At 52.5% G+C, this 18,154-nt stretch overlaps 1 protein-coding gene across 1 annotated transcript; it reads right to left on the bottom strand.

Annotated features, from left to right (window-relative positions):
• Positions 1 to 1,555: 1,555 nt before the first annotated feature.
• PLK5 (polo like kinase 5 (inactive)) lies at positions 1,556 to 12,744 on the bottom strand. The gene is made up of 15 exons (XM_051972213.1): positions 12,574 to 12,744; positions 11,860 to 11,967; positions 11,050 to 11,190; positions 8,800 to 8,929; positions 8,413 to 8,500; positions 8,071 to 8,166; positions 7,760 to 7,958; positions 6,803 to 6,935; positions 6,414 to 6,490; positions 4,857 to 4,986; positions 4,293 to 4,370; positions 3,894 to 4,050; positions 3,605 to 3,734; positions 3,406 to 3,519; positions 1,556 to 3,112 (listed from the first exon to the last, which is right to left on the bottom strand). The coding sequence occupies exons 1-15, from the start codon at positions 12,679 to 12,681 to the stop codon at positions 2,927 to 2,929; spliced, it is 1,875 nt and encodes a 624-aa protein (XP_051828173.1). The 5' UTR covers positions 12,682 to 12,744; the 3' UTR covers positions 1,556 to 2,926.
• Positions 12,745 to 18,154: the final 5,410 nt, after the last annotated feature.

The raw sequence follows: 18,154 nt of genomic DNA, 5'->3' as shown, positions 1-18,154 counted from the left end.
CAAAAACAAAAGGACAACAACTCTGGAATCTAGAACCACCCCAGGATGTCCACAAACACAAACAGACAATGGCTCTGGAATTTAGAACTATCCCAGGATATCCACTGACACAACAAGAAAAACAACTCTGGAATCTAGAATCATCTCAGGATGTCCTCAGGCACAAAGTAAAAATAACTCTAGAATCTAGAACCATTGTGTTAACAAACACAAACAGGCAATAATTCTGAAATTTAGAAACATCCTGGGTTGTCTACAAACACAAGGAGAAAAACAACTCTGGAATCTAGAATCACGATGTCAACAAACACAAATGGGCAACAGCTTTGGAATCTAGAACCATCCCAGGATGTTTACAAACACAAGCGGAAAACCAGCTCTGGAATCTAGAACCATCCCAGGATGTTTACAAACACAAGCGGAAAACCAGCTCTGGAATCTAGAACCATCCCAGGATGTTTACAAACACAAGAGGAAAACCAGCTCTGGAATCTAGAACCATCCCAGGATGTTTACAAACACAAGAGGAAAACCAGCTCTGGAATCTAGAACCATCCCAGGATGTTTACAAACACAAGTGGACAACAACTCCCACATGCCTTTTTCGCAGGGCCATGGAGAGTCCAGGCTCTTTGCTATCTGACCAGCTCCTGACCCAAATGGGTCACCTTTGAGACCAGCCCTACCCTACCCTTGTCTATGTCTCAGACAGCTCGGGGCTGCCCAGCTAAGTCAGGAATTCAGGCCCTGGCTGTTTGGCTATTTCCATCCCAGACAGATATTAAAAGCTCTGACTTGGCGCAGACGGGACCAGGGCGGGGGAAAGAAAACCATTGGAGAAATCCCTGCAGAGCTCGGAGGCTAAGCTCAGAAGCCCTGGTTTGGCCCTGGCTCCCCTTCTCATGGAATGAGGCTGAAAAATCCAGCGTGGTCTCATTAATATTTCACATCCCCTGCCCTCCACAGTAGTTCCTCGACTATTGGTCTTACTCCCTGGCCAGCTCCGATTTCTGTGGGGAAAAACTCAGGGGGTTATGTACAGGTTGGGCTGCCAAGTGGAATTTCCTATTGTTTATTTTTTTTCTTCTCCCACCCATATTCCTCTTCTTAGGACCTTAGGGCTGGAAAGGAATTTGAAGCCTACAGATAGGGAAACTGAGGTTCAGGGACGGAAAGGGGCTTTCCCCTTTCCACACACAGTCACAAACAGGCAGCTGCGAAGAACCATCTTTAAACTCCAAATCCATTTCTCCTTCCCCTGCCTCATCTTCTTGCCCAGGCTACCAAACACTGTAAACCTTGACGAGACTGGGCTGATCACAAAGGCTGGGGTGATCCTGCCAGGCTCTGGGTTCCTTTGAACTCTGATCAATGAAGTCCAAATATAACAGACCCAAGGGTTCAAAAAGATCCCCACAACTCTTCCTTGTCACTGCCCCTGGGCTGAGTAGTGTGAGACTCTCAGCTTTGTGGGTGAGGAAGCCTGGCCTTCCTGGCAGGCAGTAAGACCCTTTGCCATCTTGCCCCCTCCTCCCAAACAGATAACAGGATCCGATCCCAGCTTTGTTCTTTAATGAAAAAGATCATTTAGGAGACACTCAGTCCAGCGCCTTGAGCCCATTGCAGCTCCCACCTGGGCCTCCTGGCCTGTGCCTGCCTGCCCCAGGCCAGATCCAGCAGGGGCAGGGCCCATCACCCCCTCTCCCACATTACAACCATAAGATCACAGAGTTGGGGGAAACTTCGGAGGACCCCTTCCTGTAAGATGAATCTGTGACAATATCCCCAACAAGAAGCACCCCCCCCCACCTCTGGAGCAATCCATCGGACAGATTCCTCCTAAATTTCCTTCCCAAAACTTCCATTCAACGCTCTTAGGTCTGCCCTCCAAGGGCAGGCAGAACGATTCTGAAATAAGGCAATCGCCCCTGCTCCACATAACAAGCCTTCAGATACTGGGGGGAAAGCCCCAAATAACTGTCATGCGCCTCATCCTCCACTGACCAACATCCCCGAGTTCCTTCAGCTGATCTGGCATGACAAAACTTTCAGGCCTTTCACTGCTGTCCATCCTTCGGACGAGCTCCCACTTACCAATGCCCTTCCTAAATCTGAACACTGTCTTCTAGATATCTGACCAAGGCAGGAAGCCGCATGTCTCCTGCCTTCTTCCTTCTCGATGCCCTTTCTCTCTTGGACAGCCCAAGACTGTCAAGCTTTGGGGGCTGCAATGTCTGTGTTGCTTCATATGAACTGTGTAGTCCATTGAAACCCCCAGATCCTCTCCACGTGATCTTTCTGGCTGCATCTCCCCCATCTTATTCTTGTGTAGTTCCTTTTTGAACCCAAGAGCAGAGCTTTACATTCTGCCTTTGAATTTCATTTTGGTTTGGGGGTGTTTTTTCAGCCCGGGCTGAATACCAGCCTGGAACTCAGTGGGTCAATGGTGGCCAAAGGAAACTCCAGCTCTCCTTGTTCCACTTGCCTTCGCTTTTGCCCTCATTTTTGGCTCTCATCTCACTCCACCCTCATTAACGGCTGGTTTTCCTGGAAGGGGCAGCCTGGAGTGAGTGAGGAGCCTGGGTTCTAGTCCTGGGTCTAGTCCTTCCTCTTGACTCTAAACTTTAGAGTTCTCCTTACACCTGTCACCCCCCCCAGCTTTTTGCCTTCATCTTCCTTTTCACCATCCAAAGCATCTCTCCTATTTTCCATTTCTCCCCAGATCCCTCATCCCAGCTGCACCTGCTAATGCCCCTCTGTACCTCCTCTGCTCTTTGCCCCCTTAGTCCACGGGTCACCGACTCTTCCCTACTTGCAGTTTTTCCTCGGCAGCCTTTCTGACTTCTTCTCATCATTGGGGTGGAGACAGCTGCCCCGCAGACCCCTGCCTCCTCCCCTTGGCATCCCGGAGGGTCAAGGAAAGGTGCTAGAGGGTCTGGAGCAGGTGGAGGGTGTAGTAGAGGCGCTGGCGCAGGGGCTCGCTGCAGCCCTGGCCCTGCAGGATGCCCAGTGGGTGCGAGGTGGCCCGCCGCTCCTGATCAATGTAGGTTAGCAGGGGCTCTTCTCCGGCCCAGTTCAGGAGCAGCTTGGTATGGTCGTGGTAGAAGTTGACCTGTCCAGGAAGGGCAACAAAATCCGGTAACTCTCCCCTGCGTTTCTTGCCCCTGCTCACCTCCCCCTCCATTCCATGCTGCAGCGAGGATCCCCATCACCTCCCGCAGCCAGTTCCTGGCTCCTTGCCCGGGGGCCTTCTCCCACTCCCCACCACATCCCAGTGGTTTGTGTGACCTCGGGGACCCGAGTCTAGAAGCTCCTTCCCAGAGCTGGGGCTGGGGCATCAGAGAGGGCCCCAGCCCCTTCAATGCCACCTGGGACCCTCCGCCACCTCCTTTCTCCTCTCCCTACCTGCATAGTCTGATCGCTGAAGAGCAGGAGCAGGGCCTGGTCCGACTTGAGGAAGTGGAGCAGGGAGAAGCCCGGGCCAGGATTGAGGCTGGGCTGCGTAGGGAGACTCCCACCCTGGAGGGAGGGCAAGGGTGAGGGAGCTGGGGCCGGAGAGCGGGAGGGCCCCCGAGCCCACCTGTGCCCGCCAGCCCGGCCTCACCTCTAACAGCCAACGCTGCATGTAGCGGGTGAAGAGCTGCAGCACGGCCACCTTGGTGGCCAGGGAGTCGGGAATCTCCCTCCAGGTAAAGGTCACCGCCTCGCCCTGAACCGGACAGTAGCTTATGCACCTGAGGGAGGGGCCCGGAAGTAGTGGGGATGAGGGCGGTCTCAGGACATAGGACCCGGGGAAGGGGCGGCAGAGGGGGGAGCCAGAGACTCACCCACGGACTTTCTTTTAAGGGACCAGGGACCCAGCTCAGGGGGCCCCCCTGGACCAAAGCACTCACCCCAAGGCCGGCTGGAGCGCGACGTGGGTGCCATCCCGCAGGAGGACCCCGGTGCTGCCGTCGGAAAGCTCGTAGCCAAAGCCGTACTTGTTAGAATAGTCCACCCACTTGGTGGCCCAGAGCACCGGCCGCTGCTGCCCGGGGGGATCCCGCTGCCCTGAGCACAGGGAGGACAAAGTGAGCAAGCGTCCGGCAGCCAGAGCTTCAGCAGAGAAAGGAAGGGGAGGGAGGAGGGTCTAGGGCTAAGCAGGAAGGCGGAAATCATCTCCCTAGGCTCCCTCGTCCCACAGTGGGGAGAGAGAGCCGCCCCCCCGCAGGTCACCCTGAGCATCAGCTGCAAAGCCGGAACCGGACACCCCGTCTTTAAAAGGGGGGCGAGGAGGGGTTTGCCAGGCTCACCTGCGGGCATCGAGTCCAGGCAATTCCGCAGGAGCCTCGTGGCCACCTCCACCCCATCCCCCGGGCTCCCCGGGCTCTCTGGAGAAACAGCAAAGATAGATAATGAGCTCCCTGTCGCTACAAGTATTCAAGGGAGAACTTTGCAGAGAGAGTTCTTGTCAGGGCACTTATTCATGGCAGGCTGAGCCGGCTCGGCAACCCCATGAAGACCGGAACCCAGAAGTGCCCACGATGTTGCTCGCCGCTGGCTGCTCCAGCCAACCAGGAGGCAGAGGCAGCTGTGGCCCCGGCCCGTCACACAAGCGAGCTAGAGCCGGGGGGACTCTGAGCTCCAGGTCTTATAGATGGAAAAATGAGGCTTTCGACAGGAGAGGAGGAGCCCAGAGCCCGAGCCACGCCCGCGGCAGAACCGGTTAGTACCAAGGGTGCCTTTCTCCCATAAGCCACATGTCCCTCCCCGACCCTCCCGGCTGCTGCAGAAGGCTCCCTTCCGCCTCCCTGCCTTCCATCTCTTCCAGGCTCAGGCAGGAGGAACGTGCGAGGGGGGAGGAGGTGCCAGCTTACCCTCTGTGCCCGGAGGGCGACCCCTGAGGCTCCTCCGGAGCAGGACGTGGATGGGGGGCTCCAGGTAGGGTGCCTGGGGATGAGCTTCTTCCTCAGGGGCTTCAGCCTTATGGGGAGGGTGGGAAAGGCCCTAAATAACGAAGAGGAAGGCAACAAATGAGCAATTATTAAGTGCCCACTGTGTGCCAGGCACTGTATTAAGTGCCTTACAATTATCTCATTTAGTCAACAACCTTGAGAGGAGGGTGCTGTTGTTATCCCCATTTTATAGTTGTGGAAACTGAGGCAGAGAGGTAAGTGACTAATCCAGGGTCACACAGTAGGTGTCTGGGATTGGGTTTGAACTTAGTCTTCCTGACTGCAACCTCGGCACTTCATTCACTGGGCCACCCAGCTGCTTAAGGTCAGTCCTGACAATTTACAAGCTTCTTTTCTCAGGGCAAGTTGTGAGGGAAAAAAAGTGGATGACCTCTGGTCAGACGTCGAATGATAACAGAGGAAGGAGTAGAACCAGGTCTCCTAGCACCTAGGTCTGGGCTCTTGGTGGAGCCCCATCCAGTCCTACTGCCTGTGAAAGTCTGCCCCAAACTCTCTTCTCCTCCACCACCCTAGGTAGTGATGGACTCTTACATGGAATGTTAGGACACTAAATGTCAGAGCTGGGAGGGCCCATAGAACCCAGGAGGTCAGAGCTGGGAGGGCCCTTAGAACCCGGGAGGTCAGAGCTGGGAGGGCCCTTAGAACCCGGGAGGTCAGAGCTGGGAGGGCCCTTAGAACCCGGGAGGTCAGAGCTGGGAGGGCCCTTAGAACCCGGGAGGTCAGAGCTGGAAAGGCCCTTAGAACCCAGGAGATCAGAGCTGGGAGGGCCCTTAGAACCCAGGAGGTCGGGGCTGGGAGGGCCCTTAGAACCCAGGAGGTCAGAGCTGGGAGGGCCCATAGAACCCAGGAGGTCAGGGCTGGGAGGGCCCTTAGAACCCAGGAGGTCAGGGTTGGGAGGGCTCTTAGAACCCAGGAGGTCAGGGCTGGGAGGGCTCTTAGAACCCAGGAGGTCGGAGCTGGGAGGGCCCTAAGAACCCAGGAGGTCGGAGCTGGGAGGGCCCTTAGAGCCCAGGAGGTCAGAGCTGGGAGGGCCCATAGAACCCAGGAGGTCAGGGCTGGGAGGGCCCTTAGAACCCAGGAGGTCAGGGCTGGGAGGGCTCTTAGAACCCAGGAGGTCAGGGCTGGGAGGGCTCTTAGAACCCAGGAGGTCGGAGCTGGGAGGGCCCTTAGAACCCAGGAGGTCGGAGCTGGGAGGGCCCTTAGAGCCCAGGAGGTCAGAGATGAAAGATATCTCAGAACATAGACTGTTGGAGGGAACAGAGACTCTTAAGGCAGGAAGGAAACTTAGGGGTCATCATCTACCCCCTCATCTTGCAACTGAGAAACCTGCAGCCTATTAATGGGAAGAGTCAGAAGAAAAGATGGGGACAGGAGCCCCCTTGGACCCTCTGGGACCAACACTGCCCCAGCCCTCCCCAAGTGCCTTTCCTTCTCTCCCAGGACTCCCGGGCCTCTCACCTCATTGCCTGCCTCCCTGGGAGTCTTCTGGGGGTCCTCAGGGGCTGGGACTGTTGGCATCTTTGGGACAAATGATCCTGAAAGGGATGGGGGTGGGGGGAGAGCAGAGGTGACCCCGGGCGGAGTTTCCGGCCTGCTCTGAGCAGCTGGGTGGAGCCGTTTCTCTGCCAGGGGCCATTGGGTATTGATAACATCATTGGGAGCCCCACAGAATTATCACTGCAGGGAAGGCCAGCAATGGGGGGCGGCTCCCCCAGCTTTGAGCCCCCCACTGCCGCTCGCCTTAGCCAGTGGTTTCCCGGCCTTCTCCGGCTGGGATGTCCCCGCCCTGGCACAGAGACTGGCCTTGCCAGTGTGGACCCTGGTCTCCTCACTCCCACACAACTCACGCGGGGTCCGGCGCTGGGCCACGGCTAGGAACAGTTGGGTGGCCTTCTGGAAGAGTTTGTCCAAGGGCTGGGGGATGGTGAAAATGGGCGCTGTGTGGCAAGAGCGCGGAGGCAGCTGGTCTGGGGTGAAGCCCTGAAGGGGAAAGGAGGAGGAGGAGCTCCTCAGGGAAGTGGCAGTGGCGGGGAAAGCCCTGCAGGAGCCCGAGGTGGCCCCGGGGAGACAGCCCTGGGCCTGGAGGCAGCAGAAGCTGAGTTCAAATCCTGCCTTCCTACGTAGGTGATCCTAGGCGAGGGGCCACTCACTGGCCTGGGGCCTCTCTTTGCTCATCTGTAAACTAGAAGTCTTCTTCAAGCCTTTCCAGCTCGAGATCTGTGAAGCTATGGCCCTTCTCTGAACCTCAGTCTCCTCATCTGTGAAATAAAGGGATTCCAGCCAACAGTCTCTAAGGTCCCTTCCAGAGCTAATCCTAGGAAACCATTAACTAGCCTGGGGACTGGCCGAGTGACTTCCCTTCCATTTCCTTCTCCATAAAATTTGCACTTTAATCTCTCTCTTCCCTTTCCCCCAGACCCAGAGAAATAATAATAATAATAACCAGAATAACAGCTGCCATTTATACAGTCTCTTCAGGTGGACAAAGCACTGACCACTATCACAGCTCTGCACAACTATTGGTATTCCCATTTTACAGATGAGGAAACTGAGGCTGAAAGGACGTGGCTCAACCACAAACAAATGGAAAGCAGAATTTGAACTTGGAGCCCCCTTAACTCCAACTCTGGTCGTCCTTCTTGAGCTTCTGGCCCACTTGATAAATGACCGATTGATACAGCATCATGCTGCCACTCCCAAAGGGGAGAGAAAGGGTTGGGGTCCCTCCAGGCCTCCGCCCCTCTCGGGGAAGACTTGAGCCCCCACTGCGGGTTAGTCCAGGCCACCTGGGATGGGGGCCAAACCTGAGTGAAGAAGTCATCTTCCAGGACCTGGTCGAGGCTGGGCCGGTCCGTGGGGTTGGGGGCCAGCAAGCGGGCAATGAGCCTCCGTGCATTGGGCGACAGGTGAGTGGGCACGGGATAACGGGCGTCGCGGATGTTCTGATACATTTCAGGCAGTGGGCTAGCCTTGAAGGGGGCGGAGCCCGTCAGCGCCGTGTACCTGGGCAGGAAGAGGGGCTGGTGGGATGGGACCGCGGGGACCCTGCCCCCAGCCCCGTGCACACGTGCACTCAGGCACAGACACTAGTCCGCCCCCACTGTTCGGCACTCACATGATACAGCCCAGAGCCCAGATGTCCGACTGGACGGAGTGACCCTTGCGGGAGACAACTTCTGGGGCCAGGTAGTTGGGTGTCCCACAGAGCCCCCTGGGAGAAAGGCAGAGGCAGTGAGAGCCCCCAGCCCAGACCAAAGGAAGCCCCCCCCCCCAGCCTCCACTGGAACATCCCACAGAGGGTAATCCCCACATGGGCACACACAGACACACACCCTGGCACACGTCCCCGGGCACACACAGATTAGTTCACACACACTCACAAGGAAACAGTCCCACCCAAAGCCGCAGTGGCAGCCCACACAGGAGCCCGGACATGCAACTCCCCCGGCACACTTACCCATGGCAGCGCCCCCCAGGCCCCACTTTGGTCGCCAGCCCCAAGTCACCAATCTTCACCTCCATGTTCTTGGTAAGGAAGAAGTTGCCTGCAGAAGGAAGGGATCGTGGGTGATTTGTGATGGCGTGTGTTTATATGATGGGACGTGTGTGTGCACATATGTGATGGCGTGTGCACCGGGTAATAGCGTGGGCAGGGGCATGTGAACACATGTGGGGTGTATGGTGGGGTGTCTGATGGGTTCAGGGTGGGGAGCCACAAGTGGCTCAGAATGTACCTGGAGGCTCTGCTGGGGTCTCCTGCCTCCCAGGCTCCTGGTCTCTCCTCCCATCCCCCTCTCCCCTCTGCCTCAGCCATGCCTGTCCCTGCCCCTTTGCCTCCACATACTGAGCTTGAGGTCTCTGTGGATGATGCCCTGCTGGTGGAGGTAGCGGAGGCCAGCTGCAATGCCCCGTAGGTAATAGCGGACCTCAGGCTCAGTCAGCGTCTTCCGGGCCTTCAGGACATGGGCCAAGGACTGGAAGTAAGGAAGGAAGAAACAAAGAAAGGGAAGGAAGGAAGGAAGAAACAAAGAAAGAAAAGAAGGAAGGAAGGAAGAAACAAAGAAAGAAAGGGAAGAAAGGAAGAAACAAAGAAAGAAAAGAAGGAAGGAAGAAAGAAACAAAGAAAGAAAGGGAAGGAAAGAAGAAACAAAGAAAGAAAAGAAGGAAGGAAGAAAGAAACAAAGAAAGAAAGGGAAGGAAGGAAGAAACAAAGAAAGAAAAGAAGGAAGGAAGAAAGAAACAAAGAAAGAAAGGGAAGGAAGGAAGAAACAAAGAAAGAAAAGAAGGAAAGAAGGAAGAAACAAAGAAAGAAAAGAAGGAAGGAAGGAAGAAACAAAGAAAGAAAGGGAAGGAAGGAAGAAACAAAGAAAGGGAAGGAAGGACGAAACAAAGAAAGAAAAGAAGGAAGAAAGAAACAAAGAAAGAAAGGGAAGGAAGGAAGAAACAAAGAAAGAAAAGAAGGAAGGAAGAAAGAAACAAAGAAAGAAAGGGAAGGAAGGAAGAAACAAAGAAAGAAAAGAAGGAAGGAAGAAACAAAGAAAGAAAAGAAGGAAGGAAAAAACAAAGAAAGAAAAGAAAAGAAAAGAAAAGAAAAGAAAAGAAGGAAGGAAGAAAGAAACAAAGAAAGAAAGGGAAGGAAGGAAGAAACAAAGAAAGAAAAGAAGGAAGGAAGAAAGAAACAAAGAAAGAAAGGGAAGGAAGGAAGAAACAAAGAAAGAAAAGAAAGGAAGAAGGAAGAAACAAAGAAAGAAAAGAAGGAAGAAAAGAAAAAAGAAAGAAAGGGAAGGAAGGAAGAAACAAAGAAAGAAAAGAAGGAAGGAAGAAACAAAGAAAGAAAGGAAGGAAGGAAGAAACAAAGAAAGGGAAGGAAGGAAGAAACAAAGAAAGAAAAGAAGGAAGAAAAGAAACAAAGAAAGAAAGGGAAGGAAGGAAGAAACAAAGAAAGAAAAGAAGGAAGGAAGGAAGGAAGAAACAAAGAAAGAAAGGGAAGGAAGGAACAAAAGAAAGAAAAGAAGGAAGGAAAAAAGAAACAAAGACAGAAAGGGAAGGAAGGAAAAAACAAAGAAAGAAAAGAAGGAAGAAAGAAACAAAGAAAGAAAGGGAAGGAAGGAAGAAACAAAGAAAGAAAAGAAAGGAAGGAAGGAAGAAACAAAGACAGAAAGAGAAGGAAAGAAGAAACAAAGAAAGAAAAGAAGGAAGGAAGGAAGAAACAAAGAAAGAAAGGGAAGGAAGGAAGAAACAAAGAAAGAAAAGAAGAAAGGAAGAAAGAAACAAAGAAAGGGAAGGAAAGAAGGAAGGAGGGAAGAAGAAACAAAAAGAAAAAAGAAAGGAAGGAGGGAAAATAAGGAAGAACAAAAGAAAGAAATGGGGGAGGGAAAAAGGAAAAAAGGAAAGAAGGAAGATGAAAGAAAGGAAGAGGCTGGGTATGGTGGGGTACTCTTCTGAGCCTTCTTAGTTACCCCATCACTCCATCCTAAGGACCTTTCTATCCACTCTTTTCTTACAACAGTCCAGGGACAAAGGGTATTATTGCTGTTTTATAGATGGGGAAACAAACACAGGGAATCAGTGGCTGAGCTGGAGGAGCACCCACAGCTGACTTGGGGAGGTCCACCCTAGCTTGGCCCTTAGGGAGGACCAGTGCTGGAGGTCAAGAGGCAGGAAGGGAATAAGCATTTATAAAACACCTACTGTGCAAAGCTTAAGCACTTTATAACTGTCTCATTTGATCTTCACAAGGTAGGTGCTGTTACCATCCCCGTTTTCCAGTTAAAGAAACTGAAGCAGACTGAGATTAGGCAACTTGCCCAGCTAGTAAGCTTCTGAGTCTGGATTGGACGTCAGGCCTTCCTGATTCCATGCCCAGTGCTCCACCACTGTACCATCTAGCTTCTTCAGCAGAAAGGAATTCAACTTGGGAGCTCAGAGATGGGAGAGATTAATGTTGGGGAAGAGGACGGAGAGATGGGATGGGGGCCAGGGAGGTGGGAGACCAATGACAGGGGTGAAGCTGTCAGTGGCGAGGAGGCAGGGTCAGAGGGAGATGAGGTGGACACGACATAGCCTGGGAGGTCAGGGGTGAGGAGGCCCTCACCTTGCGGCTGCAGTACTCTAGCACCAAATAGACATTGTCCTGGTCAGCAAAGTGCCCGTGGAAGCCAACCACGTTCCGGTGCCTGAGCTGGCTATGGAGCTCAATCTCCCGTTCCACCTGCCGGCGAGAAGGTAGTCCCCTCTGCAGGGCAGAAAGGGAAGCATGATGACTGAGGAGGAACGGAGGAGTCTGGGAGCCCGGGGGTCAGGAACAAGGAAGCTTCTGGTGTTGGGGGTGGAAAGGGAGGAATCAGGGATAGCAGTGGAGATCTGGGATGATGCTGGCATTGGGCTTCATGGATGGGGAGATTCAGTGATGAGGATGAAAGGAAATTGGGGGTGGGAACAGGACCAGATGAAGATGGAATCAGGGGATCCATGAAGAAGAGATGGAAGAATTAAAGATGGGCAAATCAGATGAAGGAGATTAGAAGGTGGGATGAATGTAGTCAGTGATTAGGGAGAGTGATGAGGAGGAAAGGCAGTGATGGGGAACATCAGAAATGCAGATTAGTAATGGGGATGGGGTATCAGGAATAGGAGAGAGAAGCAATGGGAATGGGGAGTGAGCAATGGAAGGGATCAGTGATGGGAACATGGGAAGTCAGGGGTGATGGAAATCAGTAAAATGCAGAACCGGGATTGGGATCAGTATATTGTGGATGGAAGTATCTCCAGTAAAGATGGGGATCAGGGATAGCGAACTAAGCATTTAGGATTATGGGAGGATAGGATAGGAATGGAGGATCAGGGATAGGAATGGGAGGAACGAGCGAGATTAGGAGTCTCTGAAAGAGGCAGGGAGCTTTACCTTCCCCCACTGGTCCAGCCCACCGAGTCTTCCCCGGGGCACCACCTTGAGGGCAAAGACTCTATTGGTCGACATGTCGGTCAGTTTGTAGCATCTGCCAAAAGCACCCTGTGGTGGAGAGGGGCAGTCACAAGGGACACAAAACGCATTACAAGCATCCCAGACTCTTCCTGGGACCCAGCCTCAATTGCTCTCCAGTCTCTAACCTCAAACAAGTGCACACTCGGGGAGGCAAGGGGAGGAAGGGGGCGTTCACACACGCAGGAACACATTTGCACAAGCACCAACCCATAAACTCCCCCCCCACTGCCCATTTACACCTGTACTGGTCTTCCCAGGGTCCCCTACCTTGACAGTTAGGGGATTGGGCCTTTCAGCTGACCACTTACATGTGTATCACCCCCCCCCCACTACCACACACACACACAATCTGCAGCCTGGCTAGGGGTGAAGGCAGACCCAGAAGGCGAAACCAGAGGAGTTAAGTAAGTGGGAAAGTGGGCCAGTCGGAATGTGAGGATTTAGAGCTGAAAGTCTTTAGAGATCGTCCCAGACTAGCCCCTCTCTGCATACTGGCTCCCTTCCCCTCACCCGGCTCTCCCTCCCTCCCCTCTCTGCCCCATTTATGCCTCATTGCCCCCAGCCTTCCCTCTCTAAACCCGCAGAGACCCAGGCATCCGGTGCCCCCAGAACTCCCCTCCCCTCAGCCCTTACCGTGCCCAGCAGTCGCCCCCGCCTGTAGATGCGCCCTGTGCTCGGGTCCCGGAGGAAGGAAGCTACAGGCTCCTGGGCCCCCCGCCTCCTGGGGACTCTCAGCTCCATCCCTACCCTCCTACACTCCCCCCTATCCCCTCTCCAGGCCCGGCTGGGCTCTCCCACCCACCTTCCCTCCCTCTCCCTCCCTCCTTCCTTCTCTCCCTCGCCAGCTACTTCTCCCTCTCCCTCCCAGTCTGTAACGGTGCCTGGGGGAGTCCCCGGGAAGCTTCATATACCCCCCGGGGCCAGGCCTCCGGGCCTCCCTCCCTCGGTGATTGGCTGTCGAGAAGACAAGAGGGAGGGGGAACCGGAGGAGGGTGAGAGCCCTGGGGGGGCAGCGTGGGAGGGGGAAGGAGGCAGGCGAGCCGGGCACGCACACGGCTGATGCCAGGAGATCGCGTGTGGGAGTTTGTGTGTGTCTGAGGGTCTGTAGGTAAATCTGTGTGTGCGCGCGCAATTGTGCGCGTCAGCGTATGTCCGGGATTGTGGCCGTGTGTCCAGTGAATATGGAAATGTGGCGCCGTCTGTATTGTGCGCGGATGGGACAGCTCCCGGCTGGAGGACGCGTTTGGGGGAATGGGGAGATTGTGCGGCTGCGACTGTCCTGGGGCCGTGGGTGAACAAAGCGATATGTGTCTGGGGCTGCGCGCGGGAGCTCGCGCTCTGAGCTACATGTGAACCTCTCTGGGCTTGTGCATGTATGCATGGATTGTGTTCACTGGGCATACGAGGGTGTGTCCTGAATGTGACAGGGTTATGTTGGGCGTCTCTTACTGTGGGTGGTTTGTATCTGTCCCCTGTAGGTATACGTGCTTGTAAATCCTCCTCCCCATCAACTGCCGGGCCCCAGTTTCCTCATCTGAGAAATGGGTATAGTTATCGGGCAAAGAGTACAGATGCTTTAGTATATTTCACCTTTTTCTTTTGTTTGTAGTTTTTTCTTTCTTTCTCATGCTTTTTTTTCCCTTTTGGTCTGATTTTTTTCTTGCACGACATAACAAATATGGAAATATATCTAAAAGAACTGAACATATTCAAGACCAATATCAGATTGTTTGCTCTCTTGGGGAGTGAGGAGGGAAGGAGAAAAATTTGGAACACAAAATCTTACAAAAATATAAGTTGAAAACTATCTTTACATGCATTTGGAAAAATAAAATATTATTGAAAAAATGTTTAAATAGTAGGAATGCTTGAGATAGAGGGGGTCCCTTTCTCTATCTTTCTTCTAGGGCTTTGAGGAATGACCCCTCTCCCTGGATGGGGAGAGGCGGGTAAGCCCTGAGCTAGCTAAGGGGAATCCATACTTTCCTGGCAGATGAGGATATTGGGAGTAGCTACTCATTCAGTCTCCAGATGACACTTAGACATATGCAGGGTCCCCTCCCCCCAACAATGAAATGCATTCGGTGAATCAAAGCTAAGTTTCATGGAGGGCCAGCTTCAGAGGCAGACAGTGAGGGATGTAAGTAGACTGCTCAGAAAGGCTTCCCCAGGTCTCGTGTTTATTTCTACCAGGAAGGAAGATAAGTCATTTCTTGTCTTTCCTCAGCTTCTTTATCTGTCAAATGGGGCTGATAATTGCATTGTAAATGTCACTGGGCTATTTGTAAGGAAAATAGACCCTAGAGTTCTCTAGAAGCGAAAGCTCATTATATTTCTGGAGGAGGTGACATTGCAAAGACCCATATGTATTTAGACAAATAGGCAGTGTGCTGCCCTCAAAAAGGGCATTGGTGTCTGGATTCTGAAGGTCATAGATTTAGAACTGGAAAGGATTTTGGGGGCCATTGATTCCAATTCTCTCATTTAGCAGATGAGGAAACTGAGACACAGAAAGGTTAAATAAATCAATTTTCTAGGGTAATACAGTTTGCAAGTGTTCCACTCAAGATTTGAACTTGGGGCTTCTTGACTCCTTCTAGCTTTCTGTCCATAAGCCATTCAGCAACCTCTAAAATGACAACTCTTATGGCCTCCAGCCTCCTCCCTGAGACTCAATTATTCTTAACTATTAAAAGAAGGGATTGTACCAGATGATCTGGAAGGTGCCCCTTAGCTCTAAATGTAAAAACAAACCTATGTCTAAAACTACCAATGAAGTCACAGGGAATTGGGGACCAATCAATGCACAGGGGAGAACTGATACTGACCAAGATCTTCTTCCTTTGGGGTGGAAACTGTATGTGTGAGGCAACTAGGTGGTCAGTAGATAAGAGAGCAGCACACTGGTCTTGGAGTCCGGAGAACTGAGTTAAAATTCAGCTTCAAACATTTACTAGGCAAGTCACTTAACCCCAACTGCCTCCAAAACCCCCATAATTGTGTGTGTCTCATCCATGGCTCCTTGAGGACAGCTTTTTGTCTTTGTATGAATATGGTGCCTGGTACATAGCAGATGCTTTATATATATCTATTGACCGACACTCAGAACCTGCCTCATTCCATAGGCTATTGACCACAGACCTAGCTCTTAGCCCATTCTCATTTTAGAGCTAAAAGAGGCCTTTGGGCTCAACTAATCCAGTCCACTTGTTTTAAAGATGATACTTGGTCAAGGTTACAAAGCAAGTGAATGGTAGAATCAAAATTTTCAGAGAAATTAAGTAAAAGCATGAAGCAATTAGGGGCTGAGTGGCTTGTCCTTTCCAGCTCTGAAGTGGTTCTAAGATTTCAGGAAAAGACCAATTTCCAATTTTATGTAAGTGTCTAGCTCCCAGGATGATCTCAGTGGGTATGCAGTGCCCTCTAATGGCTCATAGCCTACAATAGTTGAGGACCATAGACAGGGTTTCTCCCAACACAGTTTTATAGAGTGGATTGATTGGGAAGAGAGAGGAAAGGAAAGGAAAGGAAAGGAAAGGAGAGGAAAGGAGAGGAAAGGAGAGGAAAGGAGAGGAAAGGAGAGGAAAGGAGAGGAAAGGAGAGGAAAGGAGAGGAAAGGAGAGGAAAGAGGAAAGGAAAGGGAAGGGAAGGAAAGGAAAGGAAAGGAAAGGAAAGGAAAGGAAAGGAAAGAGGAAAGGAAAGAGGAAAGGAAAAGAAAAGAAAGGAAAGGAAGGGAAGGGAAGGAATACATAAGAATCACAGAGTCTGGGGGACAAGGGGAGGGAAGAGAGGCCAAAGAATCTGGGATTAGGGTCAAGGGTACTATCTGAGAACTCACAGCTCAATCCTTTTATTTAAAAATTTTTTTTTTTTTTACCCTTTTATGCCTATTGTTCTCATCAGCAATCCCCAGCCCACTGGAACAGTAACTAGGAGAGAGGGGGGGAATCTAGAAATCTGGGTCTTCATTTTCTGCCATTTATTTATTCTATGACTGTGGTAATGACTTAATAGTTTGTAAGATTCCAACATATGACCTTGTATAAGTCTTGTTATCTCTCTCAACTGGGTCCCCATCTGTAAAATGTGAAAGCTGGATTAGATAAAGATCTTTGTCTCTTGTTAGAGTGATAAGATTTTGTAATGTAATGAATGGAATTAGGAAGACCCTGTTCTGCTATTTGATTATCATGACAAATGCGTAAATCACAATTTCCCTGAGTCTCAGTGTTCTCATCTGTAAAAGGCGGGCAATAATAGGACCCACCACAGGATTGTTTTGAGGACTGATGAGGAAATAATATATATAAGGCAGGTGGTGTTTCATAAATGTAAATTGTTATTATTCTAAAGTTCCTGAATCCTAAGGGCATTTTGCACTTTCAACCATCAATATTGTAATAAGGTTCTCTCCAGTTCTAGCATTCTGAAATTCCAAAAGGAGCACTAGAACCCACATGTCCTGAGAGAGGGAGACTACAGATCCTCTCTCCCTTCATCATGGAGCCTCTCCTCAATCTCTATTTCTAGGGGTTTCTGCTCAATTTCCGACTCAGTCCACCTTTTCTTCTTTGAAAGCCTTTTTCTTGCTTTATGACTCTCTCTCCTTGTATTCTCATCCTCCCTAGCTGATCCCCCTCCCTAAGGAGTAGGAGAATGAGGGGCAGGGTTCAGGGTGGGATTGGGGGTCCAGAGACAGAAAAGGGGTTTGGAATACAGAAAGGGACCATCTCCAAACAAGGGAGAGATCCCAGAAAGCTCAGGGAAAGGATAGGGATCTCGAGATGCAGGCCCATGAGTAGGAGAGGGAAGCTTAAGGGATGATACGGGTGATCTAGGATTAGGGGAGGACTCCCCAATCTCTGAGCCTCTTCCTCATGCCCCCCCCAACCCCATGACGACAGCGCCCTGGAACGCGCCTGCGACATCCGATCTCCTTGTTTACCCAGCCCCGGGGGAGGGCAGGGCGCTGGGGCGTCCCTGCGTGGCTCCAGCCCCGATCCCCAGCTCTCTAGCAGCTGCACATCCCCCTCCTCTTCTCCTCTCCCCCCACCCCGCATACGTCCCCGTTAGCTCAGTGACCAGGGCCATGCCCGGCAGGGGTCGCTGTGTAGTGTTTCCCCTCAATTAACCCCTTTGTCTGCTGCTGGAAGCGGCATCCTGAGCTCCCGGGTCCCGCAGGGACACCCCTGAGTCGGGGTGTTGGGGAATCCTACTTGCTATGGCCTACCCGGTCCCTATATTCAGACTGGGAACTCAAGTGTCCGAGGCTGGAACAGGGGAGGTCTAGTAAGTAGCTGGTTGGGAATCAGGGGCTCAGCTCTGTAGAACCAGGTGTGCGGGTCAATCCTGGGGATGAGCTAAATGTCCCAAGAGGAAGACTAGTAGGATGGGAGACCTCTCGATAGCGCCCATCTGGATCGGACCCAAGGCCACCTGAGCTTCTTGCTCTGGACCTCAGTTTCCCAATCTGTAAAACAAAGCAGCCGTTCCATTCGAGGCCATTCTTGCAGACCCTGAGTGTTCCGAGCTCCGAGAGAGGAGCGGGGGCGTTTAGCCCCACCCTTCCTTTTCTCCTTCCTTCTTTCCCTCCTTCCCTCCTTCCCTCCTCCCCCTAGGGAGCACCGCACCCGGCGCTCACATTTCCCGGCCTGAGCAGGAGTAGCAGAAATAGCAACGCCCGGGGCGGGGTGGGGGGCGGTGATGAGAGGAAGATGGAGGTAATAGTTGGCGGGGAGGGTGGGGGGGGAGGAAAAATGAGATTGGGAGAGGGGAGAGGGAGGAGAAGAGAGGGGAGGAACTATATGGCTCCCTCCCTCGCCCCGCCCCTCTCCCTTCCCTCCGGGACTGTGGGGATACCCAAGGTCACTTCACGGCCCGGCAGACTGATGTTCCAGGTCGCCTGGGGCCCTTATTATGGCTCCGGCCCCTGAGAGGCGGGACAGCCGACGAGAATAAGTTCTCACCCTGCCCCCATGCTCCTCCACGTCCCTCTGTGGTCCCCTTTCCCCCCCGCCCCCCACTCTCAGCTCCAGCTCTTGAGTTCCGGGAGCTCGGAGAGAGCGAACTCCGAAGGGCAATTCGGTCCCGCCCCTCCCCGCCCCCGCTGAGCCGCTGGGGGAGGGGGTGGTCCCCTGACTGAAGCTTCTCTCCCTTTGGGGGAGATCCCAGTGCCCACCGCTCCGCACCTGCCAGAGCAGTCCCCTACTGCAGA

Source organism: Antechinus flavipes, chromosome 1, assembly GCF_016432865.1.
Source record: "Antechinus flavipes isolate AdamAnt ecotype Samford, QLD, Australia chromosome 1, AdamAnt_v2, whole genome shotgun sequence".
Lineage (NCBI taxonomy): Eukaryota > Metazoa > Chordata > Mammalia > Dasyuromorphia > Dasyuridae > Antechinus > Antechinus flavipes.
This window is presented reverse-complemented; position numbering and strand designations above follow the sequence as displayed.

Coding starts and splice junctions, on each gene's coding strand:
- PLK5 (XM_051972213.1), bottom strand. CDS start 12,681: ATGGAGCTGAGAGTCCCCAGGAGGCGGGGGGCCCAGGAGCCTGTAGCT. Junction 8,930..11,049: donor TAGAGTACTGCAGCCGCAAG/GTGAGGGCCTCC, acceptor CCTTACTTCCAG/TCCTTGGCCCATGTCCTGAA. Junction 4,987..6,413: donor CCAGGGAGGCAGGCAATGAG/GTGAGAGGCCCG, acceptor TTCGTTATTTAG/GGCCTTTCCCACCCTCCCCA.